We start from the raw sequence: 23,080 nt of genomic DNA, 5'->3' as shown, positions 1-23,080 counted from the left end.
CAAGTGATCCTCCTGCCTCACCTTGAGGAATTACAGGCGTGAACAATTTTCCATGGGATATATTTTTTAAGAAAAATGTTTCCAATATGGCCGGGCGCGGTGGTTCACGCCTGTAATCCCAGCACTTTGGGAGGCCGCGGTGGGTGGATCACGAGGTCAGGAGATTGAGACCATCCTGGCTAACGCAGTGAAACCCCGTCTCTACTAAAAATGCAAAAAATTAGTGGGGCGTGGTGGCGGGCGCCTGTAGTCCCAACTACTCGGGAGGTGGAGGCAGGAGAATGCCGTGAACCCGGGAGGTGGAGGTTGCAGTGAGCCAAGATGGCGCCACTGTACTCTAGCCTGGGTGACAGAGCGAGACTCCGTCTCAAAGAAAAAAAAAAAAAGAAAAATGCTCCCCGTATGATTTCCTCATTATTAGCATTCGCTTCATTTTGTCTACCTACCCCAGATTCTTGCCTTATAAGACAGAACTGTATGTTTGTTTTTCTGTGTAGTGGGTTGACCACACAGGTGCAGCCTCACAGAAGAAGGCTTTCCGTTCTTCAGGGTTGGGACTAGAGTTCAACTCGCTTCAGCACCAGTTGCGAATCCAGGATCAAGAATTTCAGGAAGGCTTTGATGGTGGCTGGTGCCTCTCTATACATCAGCCCTGGGCTTCTCTGCTTGTCAGAGGGATTAAAAGGTAAGAATAAAAATGAATCTGCGCAGTGGAAGATCTTAGAGTGACATAAGTTTAATTTAGAAATATGGATTGAAATTAGTTTTCCTCAATCTGGTGATGAGTTATAACACTCTTCAATAAATAGAACTTTGAACATCATATTCATGTTACTGACTTGGTAGTAGTATATTTTAAAATTAATTTTAAAACATTTAAATTGACAAATATAGTGTTAGTTTTTGTACAATTAGCTTAAAAAACAAACAGCTTAAAAATGCTAAGAAACCAAGTCATAACAAAGATAGAAGACTAATTTTTCATCTTTGGAGGGAAATCTATTGAAAAAACTTCTCTTGATTTTGTCTTTGTAATATACTACTCAGCAACCTTAATAATTTGATCCTATTTGAAACATAGTTTTGATGCCTATTTACTTATTAAGATACCAGCATAACTGATTTTATTTTCCTGTCCATATATCTAACTATTAATCTGGCTAATAATATTGAGAAACTGTTTTATCACAAAACCTTTTCTACAAAAGTAGGGGAAATTGAAATAAGTAGAGGTATTATAGAGCTGAGTTATACCTGTTACTGTTGATAATATTTAATAGCTTACTATTCCATGGTGTCTTGTGTTTTTCCTTTTCTTTTTTTTTTTTTTTTTTTTTGAGATGGAGTCTCACTCTGTCGCCCAGGCTGGAGTGCAGTGGCGTGGTCTCAGCTCGTTGCAACCTCCGCCTCCCGGGTTCACGCCATTCTCCTGCCTCAGCCTCCCAGGTAACTGGAACTACAGGCACCCAGCACCACACCTGGATGATATTTTGTATTTTTAGTAGAGACAGGGTTTCACTGTGCTAGCCAGGATGGTCTCGATCTCCTGACCTTGTGATCCACCTGCCTTGGCCTTCCAAAGTGCTGGGATTACAGGCATGAGCCACCGTGCCCAGCATGTTTTTTTCTTAATTCGGTTTTTAAAAAGTGTTTTTCTTGGCTTTTATTATACATATAAATGGAAAACTGTAAAGCACAGAAAAGTAGCTAGAAAAAGAAAGATTACTTGTAGTCCCACACCAAGAAAATGCTGTTATTAGCATTTTGGAGTGTTTCTATTTTTATTTTATTTATTTATATATTTTTTGAGACAGAGTCTTGTTCTGTCACCCAGGCTGGAGTGCAGTGGCCCAATATCGGCTCACTGCAACCTCCGCCTCCTGGGTTCAAGCAATTCCCCCGCCTCAGCCTCCCAAGTAGCTGGGATTACAGGCGCCTGCCACCATGCCCGGTTAATTTTTGTATTTTTAGTAGAGATGGGGTTTCACCATGTTGGCCAGGCTGGTCTCGAACTCCTGATACCGTGATCCTCCCACCTTGGCCTCCCAAAGTGCTGGGATTACAGGTGTGAGCCACTGTGCCTGCTTTCTTTCTTTCTTTTTTTTTTTTTTTTGAGACCAAGTTTCGCTCTTGTTTCCCAGGCTGTAGTGCAATGGTGTGGTATCAGCTCACTGCAACTTCCACCTCCCGGGTTCAAGTCATTCTCCTGCCTCAGCCTCCTAAATAGCTGGGATTACACGCATGTGCCACCATGCCCGGCTGATTTTGTATTTTTAGTAGAGATGAGGTTTCTCCATGTTGGTCAGGCTGGTCTCAAACTCCCAAACTCAGGTGATCTGACTGCCTCAGCCTCCCAAAGTGCCTGGGATTACAGGCGTGAGCCACTGCACCGGGCTGTTTCTGTTTTTCTTGTGTAAATTGTTAAATGGTGAGAGCATGATATATATGTTTGTGTTTTTTTTCTTTCACTTATCATTACAACATACTTCTTTCCCTTCTTATTTCTTTTGTTTTTTTTTTCGAGATGGAGTCTCGCTCTGCCACCCAGGCTGGAGTGCTGTGGCCGGATCTCAGCTCACTGCAAGCTCCGCCTCCCGAGTTCACGCCATTCTCCTGCCTCAGCCTCCCGAGTAGCCGGGACTACAGGCGCCGGCCACCTCGCCCGGCTAATTTTTTGTATTTTTTAGTAGAGACGGGGTTTCACCGTGTTAGCCAGGATGGTCTCGATCTCCTGACCTCGTGATCCGCCCATCTCGTCCTCCCAAAGTGCTGGGATTACAGGCTTGAGCCACCGCGCCCGGCCTGCATAACAATTTTTCAATCAGTAAGGGAACACATGTACAACAGTGGTCCCATAAGATTATAATACTGGCTGGTCATGGTGGCTCACTCCTGTAATTCCAGCATTTTGGGAGGCCGAGGCAGGCGGATCACAAGGTCATGGTGAAACCCCTTATTTACTAAAAATATAAAAATTAGCCAGGCATAGTGGTGCATGCCTGTAATCCCAGCTACTCGGGAGGCTGAGGCAGGAGAATTTCTTGAACCCGGGAGGTGGAGGTTGCAGTGAGCCAAGATTGTACCATTGCACTCCAGCCTGGGCGACAGAGCAAGACTCCATCTGAAAAAAAAAAAAATTATAATCCCTTATTTTTTTACGGTACCTCCTTTTCTTTTCTTTTCTTTTTTCTTTTATTTTCTTTTTTTTTTTTCTTTTATTTTCTTTTCTTTCTTTTCTTTTTTTAGACAGGATATCGCTCTGTTGCCCAGGCTGGAGTGCAGTGGCGTGATCTCGGCTTGCTGCAACTTCTACCTTCCAGGTTCAAGCATTCTCCTGCCTCATCCTCTCGAGTAGCTGGGATTAGAGTAGCTGGGATTACAGACGTGCACCACCATGCCTGGCTAATTTTTGTATTTTTAGTAGAGATGGGGTTTTGCCCTGTTGGCCAGGCTAGTCTCAAACACCTGACCTCAAGTGATCCACCTGCCTCCACCTCCTAAAGTGTTGGGATTACAGGCGTGAGCCACCGTGCTCAGCCTTTACTGTACTTTTTCTATGTCTAGATGTATTTACATATATACATAGTTACCACTGTGTTCCAGTTCCCTACAGTATTCTGTACAGTAACATGCTGTACAAGTTTGTAACTTAAGAACAAGAGGCTGCCAGCACGGTGGCTCACGCCTATAATCCCAGCACTTTGGGAGGCCAAGGTGGGTAGATTACGTGAGTTGAGGAGTTCAAGACCATCCTAGCCAACATGGCGAAACCCTATTTCTACTAAAAATATAAAAATTAGCTGGGCGTGGTGGCGTGTGCCTGTAATTCTAGCTACTCGGGAGGCTGAGGCAGGAGAATTGCTTGAACCCAGGAGGTGGAGGCTGCAGTGAGCCGAGATTGTCTGGGTGACAGAGTGAGACTCAGTCTCAAAAAAAAAAAAAAAAAAAAGAGCAAGAGGCTATACCATAGCCTAGGTGTGTAGTAGGTTATACCATCTAGTTTGTGTAAGTTCAGCCAATGAAATTGCCTAAAGACACATTTCTTAGGACATATCCCCATTGTTAAGCAAGATATGACTATAGATTAGGCCAGTATTATTATAGTCTTTGACAAATGAGGATACTGAAGCAGGCAAAGGTAAAATAGATTGCCCTGAAATATGAAGCTAGTTAATGACAGAGATGGAACTAGAGTTCTGGTTTTCAGAGTGCTCTTTCCTCTCTACTGTTCAGGCTTCAGACATTTCTCTACTTTCCTTAAAGACAAATGATAATCAGCATTTAGGCATAATAATTTCTACTTTGGTAGTTTCACTATTAGATGCCATTTCTCTATTTTGTTAAGGTGGACTACACCTTATCTCCCCTCTCAAAGGTCAGGTTTTCTTGCTTTGGCTCCTAATTGTTTCATAGTTCATGTCTGTAAATGCCATTAGAACAAGTGCATGGGAATCCGCTTCTGCTCCAGGATGATCAAACCCTTAGATGTCTGTTCTTCTCATAGAGTTTTCTGCAATTTAGGTGTCTTGCTTTTCCAAAGTAGAAAACTAAACAACTTGCCTTCTGCTAAGGGAATCAGAGTGTTTACATTTCTCTCATCCTATTTGGATCTGTTATTTAAATTTTCTCACAGAAGTGAACAGAATGAGCAGCATCTAGTGCACAGTCACTTTATTTTATTCCCATAGAAATAAAGGAGGTGGATTTGCCACATTTGTGGGACGATTTTCCCAGTAATTCTTCAGGTTATTTGGCCTAGAGGGAAGATATACATTGGTCCATTTCCAATATCGTGCACCTACCATGTGCCTGGCACTCTTCCAATTTATCTATGTTGGGAAACCAAGGATATGAAAAATTCATAACATCATTTTCCATTATAAGAATGGGATAAGAGGGACATATTATCAAGGTACTTTATTTAATTTGGTGGGAGGGGAAAGAGAAACATCTTTTTGTAACCCTTGGAAAGTAGCAATTAGCAATTAAGTTCTCCTGAATGCATTCTGTTATTCTCCTTACAGGTTCTTTCAAACTATTTCACAAGTTGTTTAATAATCCACAAAGAAAACCCTGAATACAATTTAAAAATGCAAATGGGGCCTGGGCATGGTGGCTCACGCCTGTAATCCCAGCACTTTGGGAGGCTAAGACAGGCAGATCATGAGGTCAAGAGATCGAGACCATCCTGACCAACATAGTGAAATCCCGTATCTACTGAAAATACAAAAATTAGCTGGGCGTGGTGGCGGGTGCCTATAGTCCCAGCTAGTCAGGAGGCTGAGGCAGGAGAATCACTTGAACCCAGGAGGCAGAGGTTGCAGTGAGCCGAAGTCGCGCCACTGCTCTCCAGCCTGGCGACAGAGCGAGACTCCATCTCAAAAAAAAAAAAAAAAAAAAAAAAGAAATGGGTGTGGTTCTAATTGAAAGAGTAAAGATAAGCATTTTTATTTACTTAAATTATTTTAAATAATAAATAAAAAGTTACATTCTTGGGAGTTACGTGTAGGTGAGGATTTTTCCGTCAGGTTGGAGAACAAATCAACTAATCTTCTAGGGAAAGGTTAGCCTTTGACTCAAGGGCAAGGATTTCCATATCTCTGATATGACTATATGCCTTGAATATATACGATTTGTATTGTAGAAGCACCAAGACTGGTGAGGGCTCCAAATCTGAGTTGTAGGGATCAGGTGAAAAGCAGTCAGGAGTTGAGAGAGATGACTTGTTGCTATTCTGATGGAAGAGAAATTAGTGGACAGAGTTCATCCTCAAGCGAAAGGTATTGTCAAAGGAAAGTGTTTTTGACAAAAGATATTCCTCTTGGTAAGACATCATCTATAGACCTCTTGGTTCAACTGGATAATCTGCTATAGGATTTGTTATATATTATGGGATATTCCAGGAAACTAGAATTTAGATCCTTTCCACTAAATTTTTATTTGTTTAAGGGTGGAGGGCAGATCCTGGTACACCCCCCACAGAGGACGACTTTGGATAGCAGCCACAGCTAAAAAACCCTCCCCTCAAGAAGTCTCAGAACTCCAGGCTACATATCGTCTTCTTCGTGGGAAAGGTAAGAGCCGTATGTTCTTCTTTCACTGTTACTTTGTGGAGAGAAGTCATTGACGTTCATCTTCTTTCACTTCCTTCTTTCTTTGGCTTTTTCTTTGTTAAAAGAGACTTTTAATCTTTGTATATGTTTGTTTAGCGGTAAAATCATTGACAGCGTTCAAAGCATTAATCTGTCAGAACAGTGCAAATAAAAATACCAATTTCCAACACAAGAAATCAACTAGTTTTCATTTTTTTATCTGAGAAAATCAACATCTTTACTCTAAAGTTAAAATGACTGCTGTAAACTCTGAGATTCTTACATTGGGAAGAACAACCACATATAGGAATTTTCATTGAGAGTGGCCTAAATAGACACCTACTATTGGATTTGGACACATCAAACTTGATTGACTTAAGCAACGTATTTTGGGAATCACCCCAAGAATACTAACTTTGGATCCTTAAAAAGACTTCTGACCTTTGGGCATCCTGTTTTTCCTTCCTCTTATCCAGCTCATACAGTTGTTTTGAGGGTAGAATAAAAGGACAACTACACAACCATCTTTAAAGGTTTTTAAGAAATGAGGCCCAAAGAATCACTAGGAATAAAAAGTTCATGCTTCCTTAAAAGCACTTTTCTTTTTTATTTTTTTTTGAGACAGAGTCTCGTTCTGTAATCCAGGCTGGAGTGCAGTGGTGCGATCTCTCCTCACTGCAACCTCCGCCTTCCAGGTTCAAGTGATTCTCCTGCCTCAACCTTCCGAGTAGCTGGGACCACACGCGCCCGCCACCACACCCAGCTAATTTTTTGTGTTTTTAGTAGAGACAGGGTTTCACCACGTTGGCCAGGCCGGTCTTGAGCTCCTGACCTCAAGTGATCTGCCTGTCTTGGCCTCCCAAAGTGCTGGGGTTACAGATGTGAGCCACTGCGCCCGGCCTGAAAGCACACTTCTATTTCGATTAATATGACTGGCTTGTTTTAAAGACATTCATTCTTACGGTTTTAACCACATTTTGATGTTTATTTGTTTATTTGTTTTTCTTGTCACCTGTGACTGCCTTACTTTGCTTCCAAAACTCATCACTGCCAAACTCCAATCTGATCCAATGGCGTAGAGTAAATCGATTTGTTTTAGGATGAATATGTGGGGTCCTTGAACCTGATGGTATGAGGGCAAAGGAAAAATTTTCTAGCTTAACATGTGGATAGTGCACTAAGCGAGCTACTCACTAGATTTTTTTGCTAAAATGCAAACAGTTGTGCCAAGTAAATCTCACTGTTTACCTTATGTCTACAAATAGATAATGGAAAAAGTTATTAATGTTTGTTCAGAATTGAAAACAGATTCCTGAGTTCCAAGATCACAAAGAAGGATATTTATTCACTCCTTTTGTTATTCCTGATTCAGATGTGGAATTTCCTAATGACTATCCGTCAGGTTGTCTTCTGGGCTGTGTGGACCTAATTGACTGCTTGTCCCAGAAGCAATTTAAGGAGCAGGTGAGTAAAGAATACTTTTTTTTTTTTTGAAATAGAGACAGGGTTTTGCCATGTTGGCCAGGCTGGTGTTGAACTTCTGGCATCAAGTGATCCTCCTGCCTTGGCCTCTTAAAAGTGCTGGGAGTATAGGCGTGAGCCACCACACCCAGCCTGGTGCATATAAATATCTGTATAAAAAGCTATTTCCAGGCTGGGCGCTGGTGGCTCAGGCCTGTAATTCCAGCACTTTGGGAGGCCGAGGCGGGTGGATCACGAGGTCAGGAGATCAAGACCATCCTGGTAACACGGTGAAACCCTATCTCTACTAAAAATACAAAAATTTAGCCGGGCATGTTGGTGGGCGCCTGTAGTCCTAGCTACTCCAAAGGCTGAGGCAGGAGAATAGCTTGAACCCAGGAGGTGGAGGTTGCAGTGAGCCGAGGTCCCGCCACTGCACTCCAGCCTGGGCGACAGAGTGAGAATCCTTCTGGTGGGGGAAAAAAAAGCTATTGCCACAATCCAGCTAACAAGTATATAGGGTCTTCATCCCTTACCAAAACCTTGCTTCTTTTGAAGAAACTCTTGATTATCCCTTGAATCATTTTGATTGGGGGGTGGGAATACTAGGATCTGTTATCGCTAATTCTGGAGCTTTTGGTCCAGGCTATTGAATTCATGATAGGCAAATGTATTTGACTCTGATTGCCAGGACTGTGTCATATTTGGGAGGAGGTATGTGTATTTATGTATGAATGTACATATGTATGCATTTATATATTTTTATTTTTATCACTAAAGATTGAATTGATAGGTCGGGCGCAGTGGCTCACACCTGCAATCCCAGCACTTTGGTAGGCCGAGGCGAGTGGATCAGTTGAGGTCAGGAGTTTGAGACCAACCTGGCCAACATGGTGAAACCCCGCTTCTACTAAAAATACAAAAATTAGCCTGGTGGGGTGGCGCGTGCCTGTAATCCCAGCTACTCAGGAGGCTGAGGCAGGAGAATTGCTTGAACCCAGGAGGTGGAGGTTGCAGTGAGCTGAGATTGTGCCCCTGCACTCCAGCCTGGGTGACAGAGTGAGACTCTGTCTCAAAAAAAAAAAAAAAAGAAAAGAAAAAGAACAGGCACAGTGGCTCATGCCTGTAATCCCAGCACTTTGGGAGGCCAAGGTGGGCAGATCATGAGGTCAGATCAAGCCTACCCTGGCTAACACGGTCAAACCCCATCTCTACTAAAAATACAAAAAAATTTGCTGCGTGTGATGGCACGCTCTTGTGGTCCCAGCTACTTGGGAGGCTGAGGCAGGAGAATCGCCTGAACCCGGAAGGTGGAGGTTGCAGTGAGCTGAGATCACGACACTGCACTCAGGCCTGGAGGACAGAGTGAGACTCTTGTCTCAAAAAAAAAAAAAAAAAAAAAATATTGAACTGACATAACTAAAGTACATTTTTGAACAGCAGAGGGAGCTGAAAGACTTTAGCTTAATTAGAAAATTCCTGAAATGTAGGACCTTTAAGATTAGACTCAGAACTAGCCGAAATCCAAAATAATAAAAGTCCATCCTTGAAGCACAAACAGTATGGTTTTCCTGTTCTTTGAACAGTTGCTTTAGATAATAGGGTTTCCACCAGTGTGTTGAAGAAAAAGCTTCGGTTTCCTTTTTCTCAGCAAATTCTCTTTCTCAGACTTACTTACCTTTAATTACTATTATTACTGTCTACTGTTTTCCTTTACTGTTCCCAGCCATTTTATCCTCTCTATTCTTTACTCTTTTTTTTTTTTTTGGAAACTGAGTCTCACTCTGTCGCCCAGGCTGGAGTGCCAATCTTGGCTCACTGCATCCTCTGCCTCCTGGGCTTCAGTGATCCTCCCACCTCAGCCTCCCAGTAGCTTGGACTACAGGCACACACCACTAATTTTTGTATTTTTAGTAGAGACAAGGTTTCACCATGTTGGCCAAGCTGGTCTTGAACTCCTGGCCTCAAGTGAACCACCTGCCTAAGCTTCCCAAAGTGCTTTGATTATAGGTGTGAGCCACTGTGGCCGGCCTACTCACTGATTTTTACTAACACTTGTTATCCCTCTAGATTTATGTCTTTCATTTCCTTGTGAGTTACCTCCTCGGCCTCCTCTGATTATGTGTGCGAGTACAATGCATGCATTTTGGTGTGAATTTTGAGTTCTAGCCTTTTGTTCTTCCCTTAGTATCTGATCCAGACCTAGGCAAAACCATAAACACATGGAGGCTATCCCCCACGCTCTTGTGCCTGCACTATCCCTCTGAGCCTTTTGCCCATTTTTTTTCAATGTCTACTTTCTTCCTCCCCCCTCCCTTTTTTTCCCCCAGTCTAGAAGTAATACTATAAAAATATCTTACACTGGTGTAGGCTTTACAGTTTTAGAGATTCACAATCATTAACAGCTTACTATAACATACTGCATTATGTTTTCTTCCTGGGATATGTATTTGCATTCTAAAAGAGAACCCAGGAGCATCTGGCAGTGTGGATGATGGTTTTTGGCAAGGGGCCTTGCTTTATTTTCTCATCTGTTGATCAAGCAAACCACCACCTGATGCAAGGTCAAATGATTTCAATCTCTAGACAGCCAATCTTCTCTGTGCCACAAATTTGTGTAGAGAAGGGTAGGAAACTATACTATGGAATACTATGAAGGTTATAGGGATTAGAAATCTAACTAAAACAAGTCTTGTTGATTTCCGAAGGATACCTCTTTTTCATGGTACTTCTCCCTGAACTTATATTCTGTCTCATGTCCTGAGGTTGCTTCAAACAGCATGTAGAAGTGCAGGAATCCTCCCATATGTTTCCAGCTAGAGGTGCTGGCAACTCTCTTTATGAATGTCTCTGATATGTAACATTAAAATATAACAGAAGCTAGAAGCCACTAGGCTTCATCAGACATGGGAATCCCATACACATTTTCCCTATGGTTGGTTTTTCTGGAGCTTTTTTCCACTGTTTTTTTTTTTTTTTTTTTGGCTCACTGCAACCTCCGCCTCTCAGGATCAAGCGATTCCTCTGCCTCACCCTCCTCAGTAGCTGGGATTACAGGCACGTACCAGCACACCTGGCTAATTTTTTTGTATTTTTAGTAGAGGCAGGGTTTCACTATGTTGATCAGGCTGGTCTCAAACTCCTGACCTCAGGTGATCCACCCACATTGACCTCCCAAAGTGCTGGGATTACAGGTGTGATCCACTGTGCCTGGCCTCCACTGTTTCTTTTCTGTGTTTAAGAGTAGCATATTAATTTATTCAGAATTGATGTTAGCCCAATTTTTGTCTTATTTGTTTAGTAAAGAGTTTATCAATTTTAAAAGTTGTAGCTTTTGGGTTGGGTGTGGTGGCTCACGCCTAGAATCCCAGCACTTTGGGAGGCCGAGGCGGGTGGGTCACTTGAGGCTAGGAGTTCAAGACCAACCTGGCAACATGGCAAAACCCCATCTCTACTAAAGAAACAAAAATTAGCTGGGTGTGGTAGCGCATACCTGTAATCCCAGCTACTAGAGAGACTGAAAAAAAAAAAAAGCAAAAAAGCAGCTTTGGTGTTAGAAAATATCAAGACCACCCTTTGTAATTTACTTGTCTCTGTTTGAGCTAGAGTTCTGTGGTGTAAGAAATGTAGTTGTCAGGCCGGGCACGGTGGCTCATACCTGTAATCCCAGCACTTTGGGAGGCTGATGCAGGTGGATCACTTAAGGTCAGGAGTTTGAGACCAGCCTGGCCAACATGGTGAAACCCTGTTTTTACTAAAAAACTACAAAAATTAGCCAGGTGTGGTGGCAGGAGCCTGTAATCACATATTCTCAGGAGGCTGAGGCAGGAAAATTGCTTGAACCTGGGAGGCGGAGGATGCAGTGAGCCGAGATTGGGCCACTGCACTCCAGCCTGAGTGACAAGAGCAAAATTCTGTCTCAAAAAATAAATAAATAAATAAATAAAAGTTTTTAAAAAATATAGTTGTCTCCGGGCGTGGTGGCTCAAGCCTGTAATCCCAGCACTTTGGGAGGCCGAGACGGGCGGATCACGAGGTCAGGAGATCGAGACCATCCTGGCTAACACGGTGAAACCCCGTCTCTACTAAAAAAATACAAAAAAACTAGCCGGGCGAGGTGGCGGGTGCCTGTAGTCCCAGGTACTCAGGAGGCTGAGGCAGGAGAATGGCGTAAACCTGGGAGGCGGAGCTTGCAGTGAGCTGAGATCCGGCCACTACACCTCAACCTGGGCGACAGAGCGAGACTCCGTCTCAAAAAAAAAAAAAAATGTAGTTGTCTAATCTGTTATACCAGCCGCATTCTTGTTTCTGAATGAATGAGTTGAGAGTTTAGGAATAATGGCTCTTGACTAGCATTCACCAGACTATTCCATGGCATAGGTGATCTCTGAGACACAAATTTGGGAAATATCTTTGGATTAAACAGATCTGTTTACTGTAGAACATCTGACAGCCTATAACATGCTAGTGTGGATTATGACTCTGTAAGAGGTGGATATAACATGCTTTAATGTTTAATTTATGCTCAAAACTTTGAGCATAAATTAATCCCCTCACCCGCACATGCGCTACCTATTTACATACTACAGAACTGGTATCATGGTATTTACAAATAGGAAGTGCTAGTCTAAGTATGCTTGATTTTTCTTTATTCTCATAGGTCAACTCACTGAGAGAGTAACATCTAGGAAATAGTTTCCTAACCTGTGACCTGTGTCTTTCTTCAGTATTTCCATATTCATTTATCACTCAATTGAATTGCATTTTCTTTGAAAACTAATGTGGATCTAGTAATTTTTATTTCAACTGAAACTAACTTCCTGTGTGACTCGGACCACATTTTACTTTTACATGCTGTTCCTTTTTCTTTTCCCCAAAAAATTCAGTAATTTACTTCTGACTTCACATTCTTGACCTTTCTTTGATAAGTTCAAATACACTAAACTCTCACTATTTTTGACGTAGTGTGATCATTTAGTCCTCTTAAAAAAAGAAAATTGAAAAGGTTTTGTTAGTGGTTGTTTTATTTTTTTTTATTATTTATTTATTTATTTATTTATTTATTTATTTATTTATTTATTTTTTGAGACGGAGTCTCGCTCTGCCGCCCAGGCTGGAGTGCAATGGCCGGATCTCAGCTCACTGCAAGCCCCGCCTCCTGGGTTCACGCCATTCTCCTGCCTCAGCCTCCCGAGTAGCTGGGACTACAGGCGCCCGCCACCTCGCCCGGCTAGTTTTTTGTATTTTTTAGTAGAGACGGGGTTTCACCGTGTTAGCCAGGATGGTTTCGATCTCCTGACCTCGTGATCCGCCCGTCTCGGCCTCCCAAAGTGCTGGAATTACAGGCTTGAGCCACCGCGCCCGGCCAAGTGGTTGTTTTAAAATCAAGTCACGGGCCAGGCGCGGTGGCTCAAGCCTGTAATCCCAGCACTTTGGGAGGCCGAGACGGGCGGATCACGAGGTCAGGAGATCGAGACCATCCTGGCTAACACAGTGAAACCCCGTCTCTACTAAAAAAAAATACAACAAACTAGCCGGGCGTGGTGGCGGGCGCTTGTAGTCCCAGCTACTCGGGAGGCTGAGACGGGAGAATGGCGTAAATCCGGGAGGCGGAGGTTGCAGTGAGCTGAGATCCGGCCACTGCACTCCAGCCTGGGCGACAGAGCGAGACTCCGTCTCAAAAAAATAAATAAATAAATAAATAAATAAAAATAAAATCAAGTCACTACACTGTTAAGTGGCTTTAAAATATATGTGCTTTCCCCTGAGCCATGAACTAGTCTTCCTTTTATCTTCTAAGACTAGTATGGCCAGCATGACTAATTTGTGCCAGAAACAATTCCACTAGACCCTCAACCCTCCGAGTAATGGCAGAGGATCCGCCTAGAGAAGGCAGAAGTGATATAGAAAAGGCTATGGTTTCAATTCAGGGTAAGAAGGTAGATGAGAGCCATGTCGTTAAAGCTTCTCCTGTGATTCCCCTGGAAGGAGCCCATGCCTTTTGCCAGCATTTTATCTGCCGGTAGCAGATGCAAGCTCTCAAAAACAGCAGGGAGGATGTTGACTGCAACAATGCATCAAGGCTGTGGTTTGTAACCTCAATAGTAAGGCAGTTAAAACTTTTTTTTTTTTTAACAAAGACATTTTGATTGCCAAATCCATAACCATTAGCAGCTGTGGTTTGAACAGTTCTCTAGACCTAACAAGTTTTCAAAAAAAAAGTTGAGTTGGTGGCTTTTGTTTCTACGTGTCTGTGTTGTGTTTGTGCTATTTATATCCCTGCCTTCAATAGAAAATCTGATTTGTTTGAAATCTCCAAGGTCATTGATTATTCTATTTCTTCTGAACTGAATCCATTCCTTTCCTGCCAGCTTACTGACCCTTTAGTCTATTTGATCTTACAGCTTTTATAACAGCCAAGACCCTATCTTCAAGGAATTATATGCTGAAGCAGTTATACTGCTGGGTGCCTGTTTCCAATAATTGACAGCAGTAGACTTGTAGTCTTCCAGTAGTGAAGAGAATATTACTTGTTCCTTTTTCTAGAAAAAGTATCCTCAGGATCTAGGAGAATTGCTAGAAGAAAAGTAAACAATTTTTAAAAATTAAAAAAAAAAAGTATCCAAGCAACATAGACCTTCAGGAAGATTCCAAGTATCACTTCATTTGTGGAAATCATCAGCTTCTATCACCAGTGGATTGTCTGTGAGTCTGAGAGGTGAGAAGTTAGAAAATGAAGGATTTAATAGTGAGTATTCAAGCCAGGCACTGGAATTCAAAATGCAGTCCACAAATTATCTTTTAAAATATGTGAAAATGTCCTGTCTGTTGTACTGAGAAAATCTGCCAATATATAGACCTCAAAATATTCCATTAACAGCCCTCATTGTGAGGGCTGTTATCTGAGACTCAACAAGAGGAAAAATTGTTATGTTACTAAGAACTAGCTTAACCCTGGACAATTCATTAAAATCACAGCTCACTTCAGTGAGATATAGGGAATGTATTTTTGGAATTATCTCGAAGACTGGAACTTTGACAGGGTGGGCGCAGTGGCTCATGCCTGTAATCCCAACACTTTTGGAAGGCCAAGGCTGGCGGATCACGAGGTCAGGAGTTCAAGACCAGCATGGCCAACATGGTGAAATCCTGTCTCTACTAAAAGTACAAAAAAAATTAGCTGGGTGTGGTGGTGGGCACCTGTAATCCCAGCTACTCGGGAGACTGAGGCAGGAGAATTGCTTGAACCGGGAGACGGAGATTGCAGTGAGCAGAGATTGCACCACTGCACTCCAGCCTGGGAAACAGTGTGAGGCTCTGTCTCAAATTAAAAAAAAAAAAGACTGGAACATTGACTAGAGGTTCTAGATCAAAACAGACTATCTTTAGAGTTATTTGCAGTCTGGGTACTAAGTACCCACTTAAATGGTTTCAGAAACAACCATGTACATATATACATTTTATCCAAAGAGCATTGTGTTTTTTTTTTTTTTTTTTTTTTTCTTTTGAGATGGAGTCTTGCTGTGTCGCCTGGGCTGGAGTGCAGTGGCCAGATCTCAACTCACTGCAAGCTCTGCTGCCTCCCAGGTTCACGCCATTCTCCTGCCTCAGCCTCCCAAGTAGCTGGGACTACAGGTGCCCACCACCTCGCCCGGTTAGTTTTTTGTATTTTTTAGTAGAGACGGAGTTTCACCATGTTAGCCAGGATGGTCTTGATCTCCTGACCTTGTGATGCACCCGTCTCGGCCTCCCAAAGTGCTGGGATTATAGGCTTGAGCCACCGCGCCTGGCCTCTTTTTTTTTTTTTTTTTTTTTGGAGATAGAGTCTCACTCTGTCGCCCTGAGTAGAGTGCAGTGGTATGATCTTGGCTCACTGCAACAAACCTCTGCCTCCCTGGTTCAAGCGATTCTCCTGCCCCAGCCTCCTGAGTAGCTGGGATTGCAGGCACACACCACCATGCCCGGCTAATTTTTGTATTTTTAGTAGAGACAGGGTTTCACCATGTTGGCCAGGCTGGTCTTGAACTCCTGACCTCGTGATCCGCCTGCCTTGGCCCCCCAAAGTGGTGGGATTAGAGGCATAAACTACCGTACCCGGCTGAGCATTGTGTTTTCTGTTATAGTTATCCTGAAGAGAGATGGGGAATATTAACACTTTTCCATGTATTTAGTATTTTGTTTTTCATCTGAAAATAAACATGAAGTTCTTAAGATTTTCATATATATTTATTCATTAATAAATACTTGAGCCAGGTGCAGTGGCTTATGTCTGTAACCCACCACTTTGGGAGACAAAGGTGGGTGGATCACTCAAGGTCAGGCTTTTGAGACCAGCTTGACCAGCTTGGTGAAACCCCATCTCTACTAAAAATACAAAAATTAGCCAGGCATGGTGGAACACGCCTGTAATCGCAGCTACTTGGGTCGCTGAGGCAAGAGAATCGTTTGAACCCGGGAGGTGGAGGTTGCAGTGAGCCGAGATTGTGCTACTGCACTCCTGTCTGGGTGACTGAGCAAGACTCCGTCTGAAAAATAAATAAATAAAATACAGCCGGGCGTGGTGGCTCACACCTTTAATCCCAGCACTTTGGGAGGCCAAGACAGGTGGATCACAAGGTCAGGAGATCAAGACTATTCTGGCTAACACGGTGAAACCCTGTCTCTACTAAAAGTACAAAAAATTAGCTGGGCATGGTGGCACGTGTCTATAATCCCAGCTACTCGGGAGGCTGAGGCAGGAGAATCACTTGAACCCGGAAGGTAGAGGTTGTAGTGAGCCGAGATGGCGCCACTGCACTCCAGCCTGGGTGACAGAGCAAGACTCCATCTCAAAAATAAATAAAAATAAATAAATAAATAAATACTTGAGTGCCTATTATAAATCAGACACTGTTCTAGACACTAAGGGAAACAAAAGGATGAATCAGCTGTGGATTCTGTCCTCAGATGTTTGAAAGACTTCTAGGTAGATATGTATATAAACCAAATATAAAATAAAAAGTCAAGCTAACTGTCTTAAGTAAAGATTGTCTCTGAGAAATATAAAGGAGGGAAAGGTTGCTTCTAGCTGGGAAGGATCCCAAAAGACTTTATTTAAAAAGATGGTTTTGAATTAGCTTTGAAGGATAGTAATGAAATCTATCACTTTTTGATCAGTTATTATGTGCCACATTCATTATGCTATTTTTTAATCCTTACAACAATTCCAAGCAGGGTGTCATTTCCCCTCCTTTAGGGATGAAATATCATCCCTAAAGTGTCAAAAGAGTTAAATAACTTGTGTAATTTCCCAAGGTGAGGAGTTCGAGACCAGCCTGGTCAACATAATGAAACCTCATCTCTACTAAAAATACAAAAATTAACCAGGCATGGTGATGTGCACCTGTAATCCCAGCCACTTGGGAGGCTGAGGCAGGAGAATTGCGTGAACCCAGGAGGCAAGGTTGCAGTGAGCCGAGATCGCACCATTGCACTCCAGCCCAGGCAACAGTGCAAGACTCCATCTCAAAAAAAAGTAAATAAATAAAAAATAACTTATGTAATGTCAGTTAATGGTAGAGTCATGATTTTGCTGTTCAAATGTTCCTACTGAGATGGTAGAAAAGCATATTACAAGGATGAGGAGTAATGGGAGCAAAGGCACAGAGGTAAAAAGTTATGGGCCTCGATGGAGAATAATGGCAAACCACTTCATTGAAAGAAAAGTGCGAGTATAGGCCGGGCGCGGTGGCTCAAGCCTGTAATCCCAGCACTTTGGGAGGCCGAGACGGGCGGATCATGAGGTCAGGAGATCGAGACCATCCTGGCTAATACGGTGAAACCCCGTCTCTACTAAAAAATACAAAAAACTAGCCGGGCGACGAGGCGGGCGCCTGTAGTCCCAGCTACTCGGGAGGCTGAGACAGGAGAATGGCGTGAACCCGGGAGGCGGAGCTTGCAGTGAGCTGAGAGCCGGCCACTGCACTCCAGCCTGGGCGGCAGAGCAAGACTCCGTCTCAAAAAAAAAAAAAAAAAAAAGAAAAGTGCGAGTATAGAGCAAGCTCTTCCAACCTGTGGCTCGTGGGATGCATGTGGTCCAGGACGGCTTTGAATGAGACCAAACACAAATTTGTAAACTTTCTTAAAACATTATGAGATTTTTTTGTATGTGATTTTTTTGTTTTTTTTTAAGCTCATCAGCCGTCATTAGTGTATTTTATGTGTGGCCCAGGACAATTCTTCCAGTGTGGCCCAGGGAAGCCAAAAGATTGAACACCCCTGGTATAGAGGAACAAGCAGCAAACAAAAAATGAAATGGGCAGTCCCTCTGAACCTAATCTGTTTCTGGGACTACCCAATACAAAAAATAATTTAAAAAAATTAAAAAGGGCCGGGCACAGTGGCTCACACCTGTAATCCCAGCACTTTGGGAGGCCGAGGCAGGCAGATCACTTGAGGTGGAGAGTTCAAGACCAGCCAGACCAACATGGAAAAACCCCATCTCTACTAAAAGTATAAAATTAGCCGGGCATGGTGGTGCATGCCTGTAATCCCAGCTACTCAGGAGGCTGAGGCAGGAGAATCACTTGAACCTGGGAGGCAGAGGTTGTGGTGAGTCAAGACTGTGCCATTGCACTCCAGCCTGGGCAACAAGAGCAAAACTCCATCTCAAGGAAAAAAAAAAAAGAATGAAAAGGTAGGTTTGTTCAGATGATAGATAGTTTTGAATGATAGGCATTCAAATCTATCAAATGATAGGCATGTCAGTTGTGGGATGGGAAAGAGTGTTTGAAGGGTTTTTTTTGAGGCATTAACATGATCTGAGGCTTGCTTGAGGGAAAACTAATTTGGCAGAAATGTGGAAGATGAAGTGGAGAGATTCTGAAGATGGGAAGACTAGTGAGAAGACAGTTGTAGTCCAGGATAGAGATATTTGAAAAATCTGTTCTAGGATAAGGCCAGTGGAATTAGGCAAGACAGGAACAATGATGCAAGAGGCTTTATGTAGGTAGAATTAATTACTTGATATGATGCCTTTATTTTGCCTTTAAGTAAACCAAGGCTTAGAGAAAGTGGTCTATTTGATCTAGAAAGAATATGCTGGCCGGGCGCGGTGGCTCACGCCTGTAATCCCAGCACTTTGGGAGGCTGAGACGGGCGGATCACGAGGTCAGGAGATCGAGACCATCCTGGCTAACACGGTGAAACCCCGTCTCTACTAAAAATACAAAAAACTAGCCGGGTGAGGTGGCGGGCACCTGTAGTCCCAGCTACTCGGGAGGCTGAGGCAGGAGAATGGCGTAAGCCCGGGAGGCGGAGTTTGCAGTGAGCTGAGATCCAGCCACTGCACTCCAGCCTGGGCGACAGAGCGAGACTCCGTCTCAAAAAAAAAAAAAGGAATATGCTGTAGTCTTGCAGGAATCTGTTCAAGATTTCTTGGTTTGTCATCTAGTCTACCATGTAAACCAAATGGCAACTTATCTTCCAATTTAAGATATTATTGGCCAGGCATGTGGCTCATGCCTGTAATCCTAGCACTTTGGGAGGCTCGGGTGGGCAGGTCTTGAGCCCAGGAGTTCAAGACCAGCCTGGGCAACATGGTGAAACCCCATCTCTACAAAAAATACAAAAATTAGCTGGGCATGGTGGTGTGCACCTGTAAACCCAACTACTAAGGAGACTGAGGTGGGAGGATCCCTTGAGCCAGGGAGGCAGAGGTTGCAGTGAGCAGATTGCACCACCGCACTCCAGCCTGAGTGACAGAGTGAGACCCCATCTCAAAAAAAAAAAAGATGCTGGGTGCAGTGGCTCACTCCTGTAATCCCAGCACTTTGGGAGGCCATGGCGGGCAGATCACGAGGTCAGGAGTTCAAGACCAACCTGGTCAATATGATGAAACCCCATCTCTACTAAAAAATAAAAAGTAATCCGCCGGGTGTGGTGGCGGGTGCCTATAATCCCAGCTACTTGGAAGGCTGAGGCAGGAGAATCGCTGGATCCCAGGAGGCGGGGCTTGCAGTGAGCAGATTGCACCACTGTACTCCAGCCTGGGCGACAGAGTGAGACTCTGTCTCAAAAAAAAAAAAAAAAAAAAAAGATATTTATTATTGCTTAGAATATTATATAATCATACATTCATTAATTATTAACTATCTGTCATGTGCCAGGCACTGTGTTAAATACTAAGGATCCAGAGTTTTAACAACATTATTCCATTCCCTCTAGATCTTTAAGTATATTAAATGAAACTGAGACAAGAAAATGCAACCATAATAATTATCATATGAATAGTGGAATATACGAAGGAAGGGACCTGTTAACTTTGCATGGCTGGAAGTGGGATGGGAGGGGGAGTATAAAGGAAGCTTCTAAGTGGGATGGGAGGGGGAGTATAAAGGAAGCTTCTAAGAAAAGACAAGTCCTGAAGAAAGTGAAATTTATATTTTCTTCAATAAACCATTCTATATCATGTCACCATGCCCTTGTCCACTAGGACATCTCCTGCTCATCCTTTTAAAACATCTCAGGCTGAGCAGGTGGCTCACGCCTGTAATCCCAGCACTTTGGGAGGCCGAGGTGGGCGGATCACGAGGTCAGGAGTTCAAGACCAGCCTGGGCAGCATGGTGAAACCTTGTCTCTACTAAGGATACAAAATTAGGCCGGGCGCGGTGGCTCACGCCTGTAATCCCAGCACTTTGGGAGGCTGAGACGGGCGGATCATGAGGTCAGGAGATTGAGACCATCCTGGCTAACAGGGTGAAACCCCGTCTCTACTAAAGTACAAAAAAAATTAGCCGGGCGAGTTGGCGGGCACCTGTAGTCCCAGCTACTCGGGAGGCTGAGGCAGGAGAATGGCGTGAACCCGGGAGGCGGAGCTTGCAGTGAGCCGAGATCAAGCCACTGCACTCCAGCCTGGGCGACAGAGACAAAAAAAAAAAACAAAGAATACAAAATTAGCTGGGCATGGTGGCAGGCGCCTGTAATCCCAGCTACTCGGGAGGCTGAGGCAGAGAATTGCTTGAACCTGGGAGGCGGAGGTTGCAATGAGCTGAGATCGCGCCACTGCACTGTAGCCTGGGCGACAGAGCAAGACTCCATCTAAACAACTACAAAAAAAATCTCAGATGTTACTCTCTGAAGTCTTCCCTGACCCCAGCCCATTTCCTCCCTAACAGGATTAATTTCCTTCTTTGGGCTCCTACTGTGTTCATACTTTCATTACTGCTTTTTTTTTGTTTTTTAATTTATATGTTGACATGTAGTTCTTTAGGTGACGATCTATGCCTTTTTTTTGTTTTTTTTTAAATAAGGAGTCTCACTCTGTTGCCTGGCTGGAGTGCAGTGCCATGATCTTGGCTACAGGTTTGTGCCACCACACCCAGCAAATTTTTTTTTTTTTTTTTTTTTTTTTGAGACGGAGCCTCGCTCTGTCACCCAGGCTGGAGTGCTGTGGCCGGATCTCAGCTCACTGCAAGCTCCGCCTCCCGGGTTCACGCCATTCTCCTGCCTCAGCCTCCCGAGTAGCTGGGACTACAGGCGCCGCCACCTCGCCCGGCTAGTTTTTTGTATTTTTTTAGTAGAGACGGGGTTTCACCGTGTTAGCCAGGATGGTCTCGATCTGCTGACCTCGTGATCCGCCCGTCTCGGCCTCCCAAAGTGCTGGGATTACAGGCTTGAGCCACCGCGCCCGGCCTAATTTTTATATTTTTAGTAGAGATGGGGTTGCACCATGTTGGCCAGGATGGTCTCCATCTCCTGACCTTGTGAGCTGCCTGCCTCAGCCTCCCAGAGTGCTGGGATTACAGGCATGAGCCACCAGGCCTGGCCTAGGTGACCATCTATGTCTTATTCACCTTTATATCTCCAGTGTCCTAACATACAGCCTGGCATATAGTAGGTGTACAATAAGTGGTCACGACAATAAATAGAGAGGCAGACAATGGTGGATATATGAAAAATCTTGGCTGGATACAGTGGCTCACACCTGTAATCCCAGCACTTTGGGAGGCCGAGGTGGGTGGATCACGAGGTTGGGAGTTCAAGAGCAGCCCAGCCAACATGGTGAAACTCTGTCCGTACTAAACATAAAAACAAAAATTAGCGGGGTGTGGTGGCGCATGCCTGTAATCCGAGCTACTGGGGAGGCTGAGGCTGGAGAATCTCTTGAACCCGGGAGGCAGAGGTTGCAGTGAGCTGAGATCGCACCATTGCACTCCAGCCTGGGTCACAGGGTGAGATTCCATCTCAAAAAAACAAAAAAGAAAAATCTTAAATGCCATGTGAAAGGATTTGAACTGTGTTCTAAAGATACCCATATAAAGTTGTGTTACTTTGTTTTTGTTTTTGTTTTTTGGAGGCAGAGTCTCACTCTGTCGTGCAGGCTAGAGTGCAGTGGTATTATCTCGGCTCACTGCAACCTCCGCCTCCCAGGTTCAAGCAATTCTTCTCTTTCAGCCTCCTGAGTAGCTGGTATTACAGGCGCGTGCCACCACACCCAGCTAATTTTTTGTATTTTCAGTAGAGATGGGTTTCACCATATTGTCCAGTCTGGTCTTGAACTACTGACCTCAGGTGATTCGCCCACCTGGGGTTCCCTAAGTGCTGGGATTACAGGCCCGAGCCACCACACCCAGCCAAAGTCATGTTTTAGAAGGATTGTCCTGGCAGCCGTAGGAAGGATGTACTGGATGGGACAAGCCTGAAAATGGGGATGATTTAGGAAATTACCATGGTTGTCCAGGTGAGTTATGATGAAGGTCTGCAGCAATGCTGTGTCAGTTGAGTTGAAGAGAAAGGAACTGATGATTGGAATGTTTAGGAGGTAAAGTTTATAGGACTTAGTAATTTGACTGGATATGAAGGGTGAGAGAAGTCTAAGATCAACTTGTTTCTTTTTTGTTCTAAAAGATATGTTATTTGATAAAGGAGTATTGTTGACATTAATAACACCAGATTGCTTGACAATGACCTTACCTTGATATGTTAAGTGAAGTCGGAGATCTCTCAGAGCACTGCCTCGGAATAGTTTTCAGTTGAGTCAGACTAGCCATTGGGAAAATAAAATCTAAAATTGGCACAGCCCTTGATTCAAGAGGAGTCTTCAGCATTCTGAGGTAATAGTCTCAGAATGGACTTTGTTGGTTAAAGAGCTTACCACATACTGTCATTCATTCATTCATTCATTTATTTTGAGTTTCGCTCTTGTTGCCTAGGCTGGAGTGCAATGGCACGATCTTGGCTCACCGCAACCTCCGCCTCCCAGGTTTAAGCGATTCTCCTGCCTTAGCCTCCCGAGTAGCTGGGGTTACAGGCACGTACCACCACATCTGGCTAATTTTGTATTTTTAGTAGAGACATGGTTTCTCTATGTTGGTCAGGCTGGTCTCGAACTCCCGACCTCAGGTGATCCACCTGCCTCAGCCTCCCAAAACTGTCTTTAATTAAAAGCAGTTTTCTTCTGGTTTTCACTGCTTTAAGTTGGAGTGAAAACCTATTATATTAAAATCAAGACCAAAAATAAATGATTGTCATGAGTGGGTGATTCCCA

The 23,080-nt window shown here is 43.7% G+C and overlaps 1 protein-coding gene across 3 annotated transcripts in view; it reads left to right on the top strand.

The window, feature by feature from the left end:
• The window catches only part of TRIP4 (thyroid hormone receptor interactor 4), a 73,468-nt gene that overhangs the window by 32,664 nt on the left and 17,724 nt on the right, over positions 1 to 23,080 (top strand). For all 3 annotated transcript variants that reach the window (XM_010355482.1, XM_030929876.1, XM_030929877.1), the window contains 3 exons: positions 498 to 685; positions 5,950 to 6,074; positions 7,465 to 7,556. In XM_010355482.1, the coding sequence (XP_010353784.1) occupies positions 498 to 685; positions 5,950 to 6,074; positions 7,465 to 7,556 (405 nt within the window). The remainder of the gene's footprint in view (positions 1 to 497; positions 686 to 5,949; positions 6,075 to 7,464; positions 7,557 to 23,080) is intronic.

This window comes from Rhinopithecus roxellana, chromosome 5 (genome assembly GCF_007565055.1).
Source record: "Rhinopithecus roxellana isolate Shanxi Qingling chromosome 5, ASM756505v1, whole genome shotgun sequence".
NCBI lineage: Eukaryota > Metazoa > Chordata > Mammalia > Primates > Cercopithecidae > Rhinopithecus > Rhinopithecus roxellana.
Note: the sequence above shows the minus strand (reverse complement) of the source record. Positions and strands in the feature narration are given on the sequence as shown.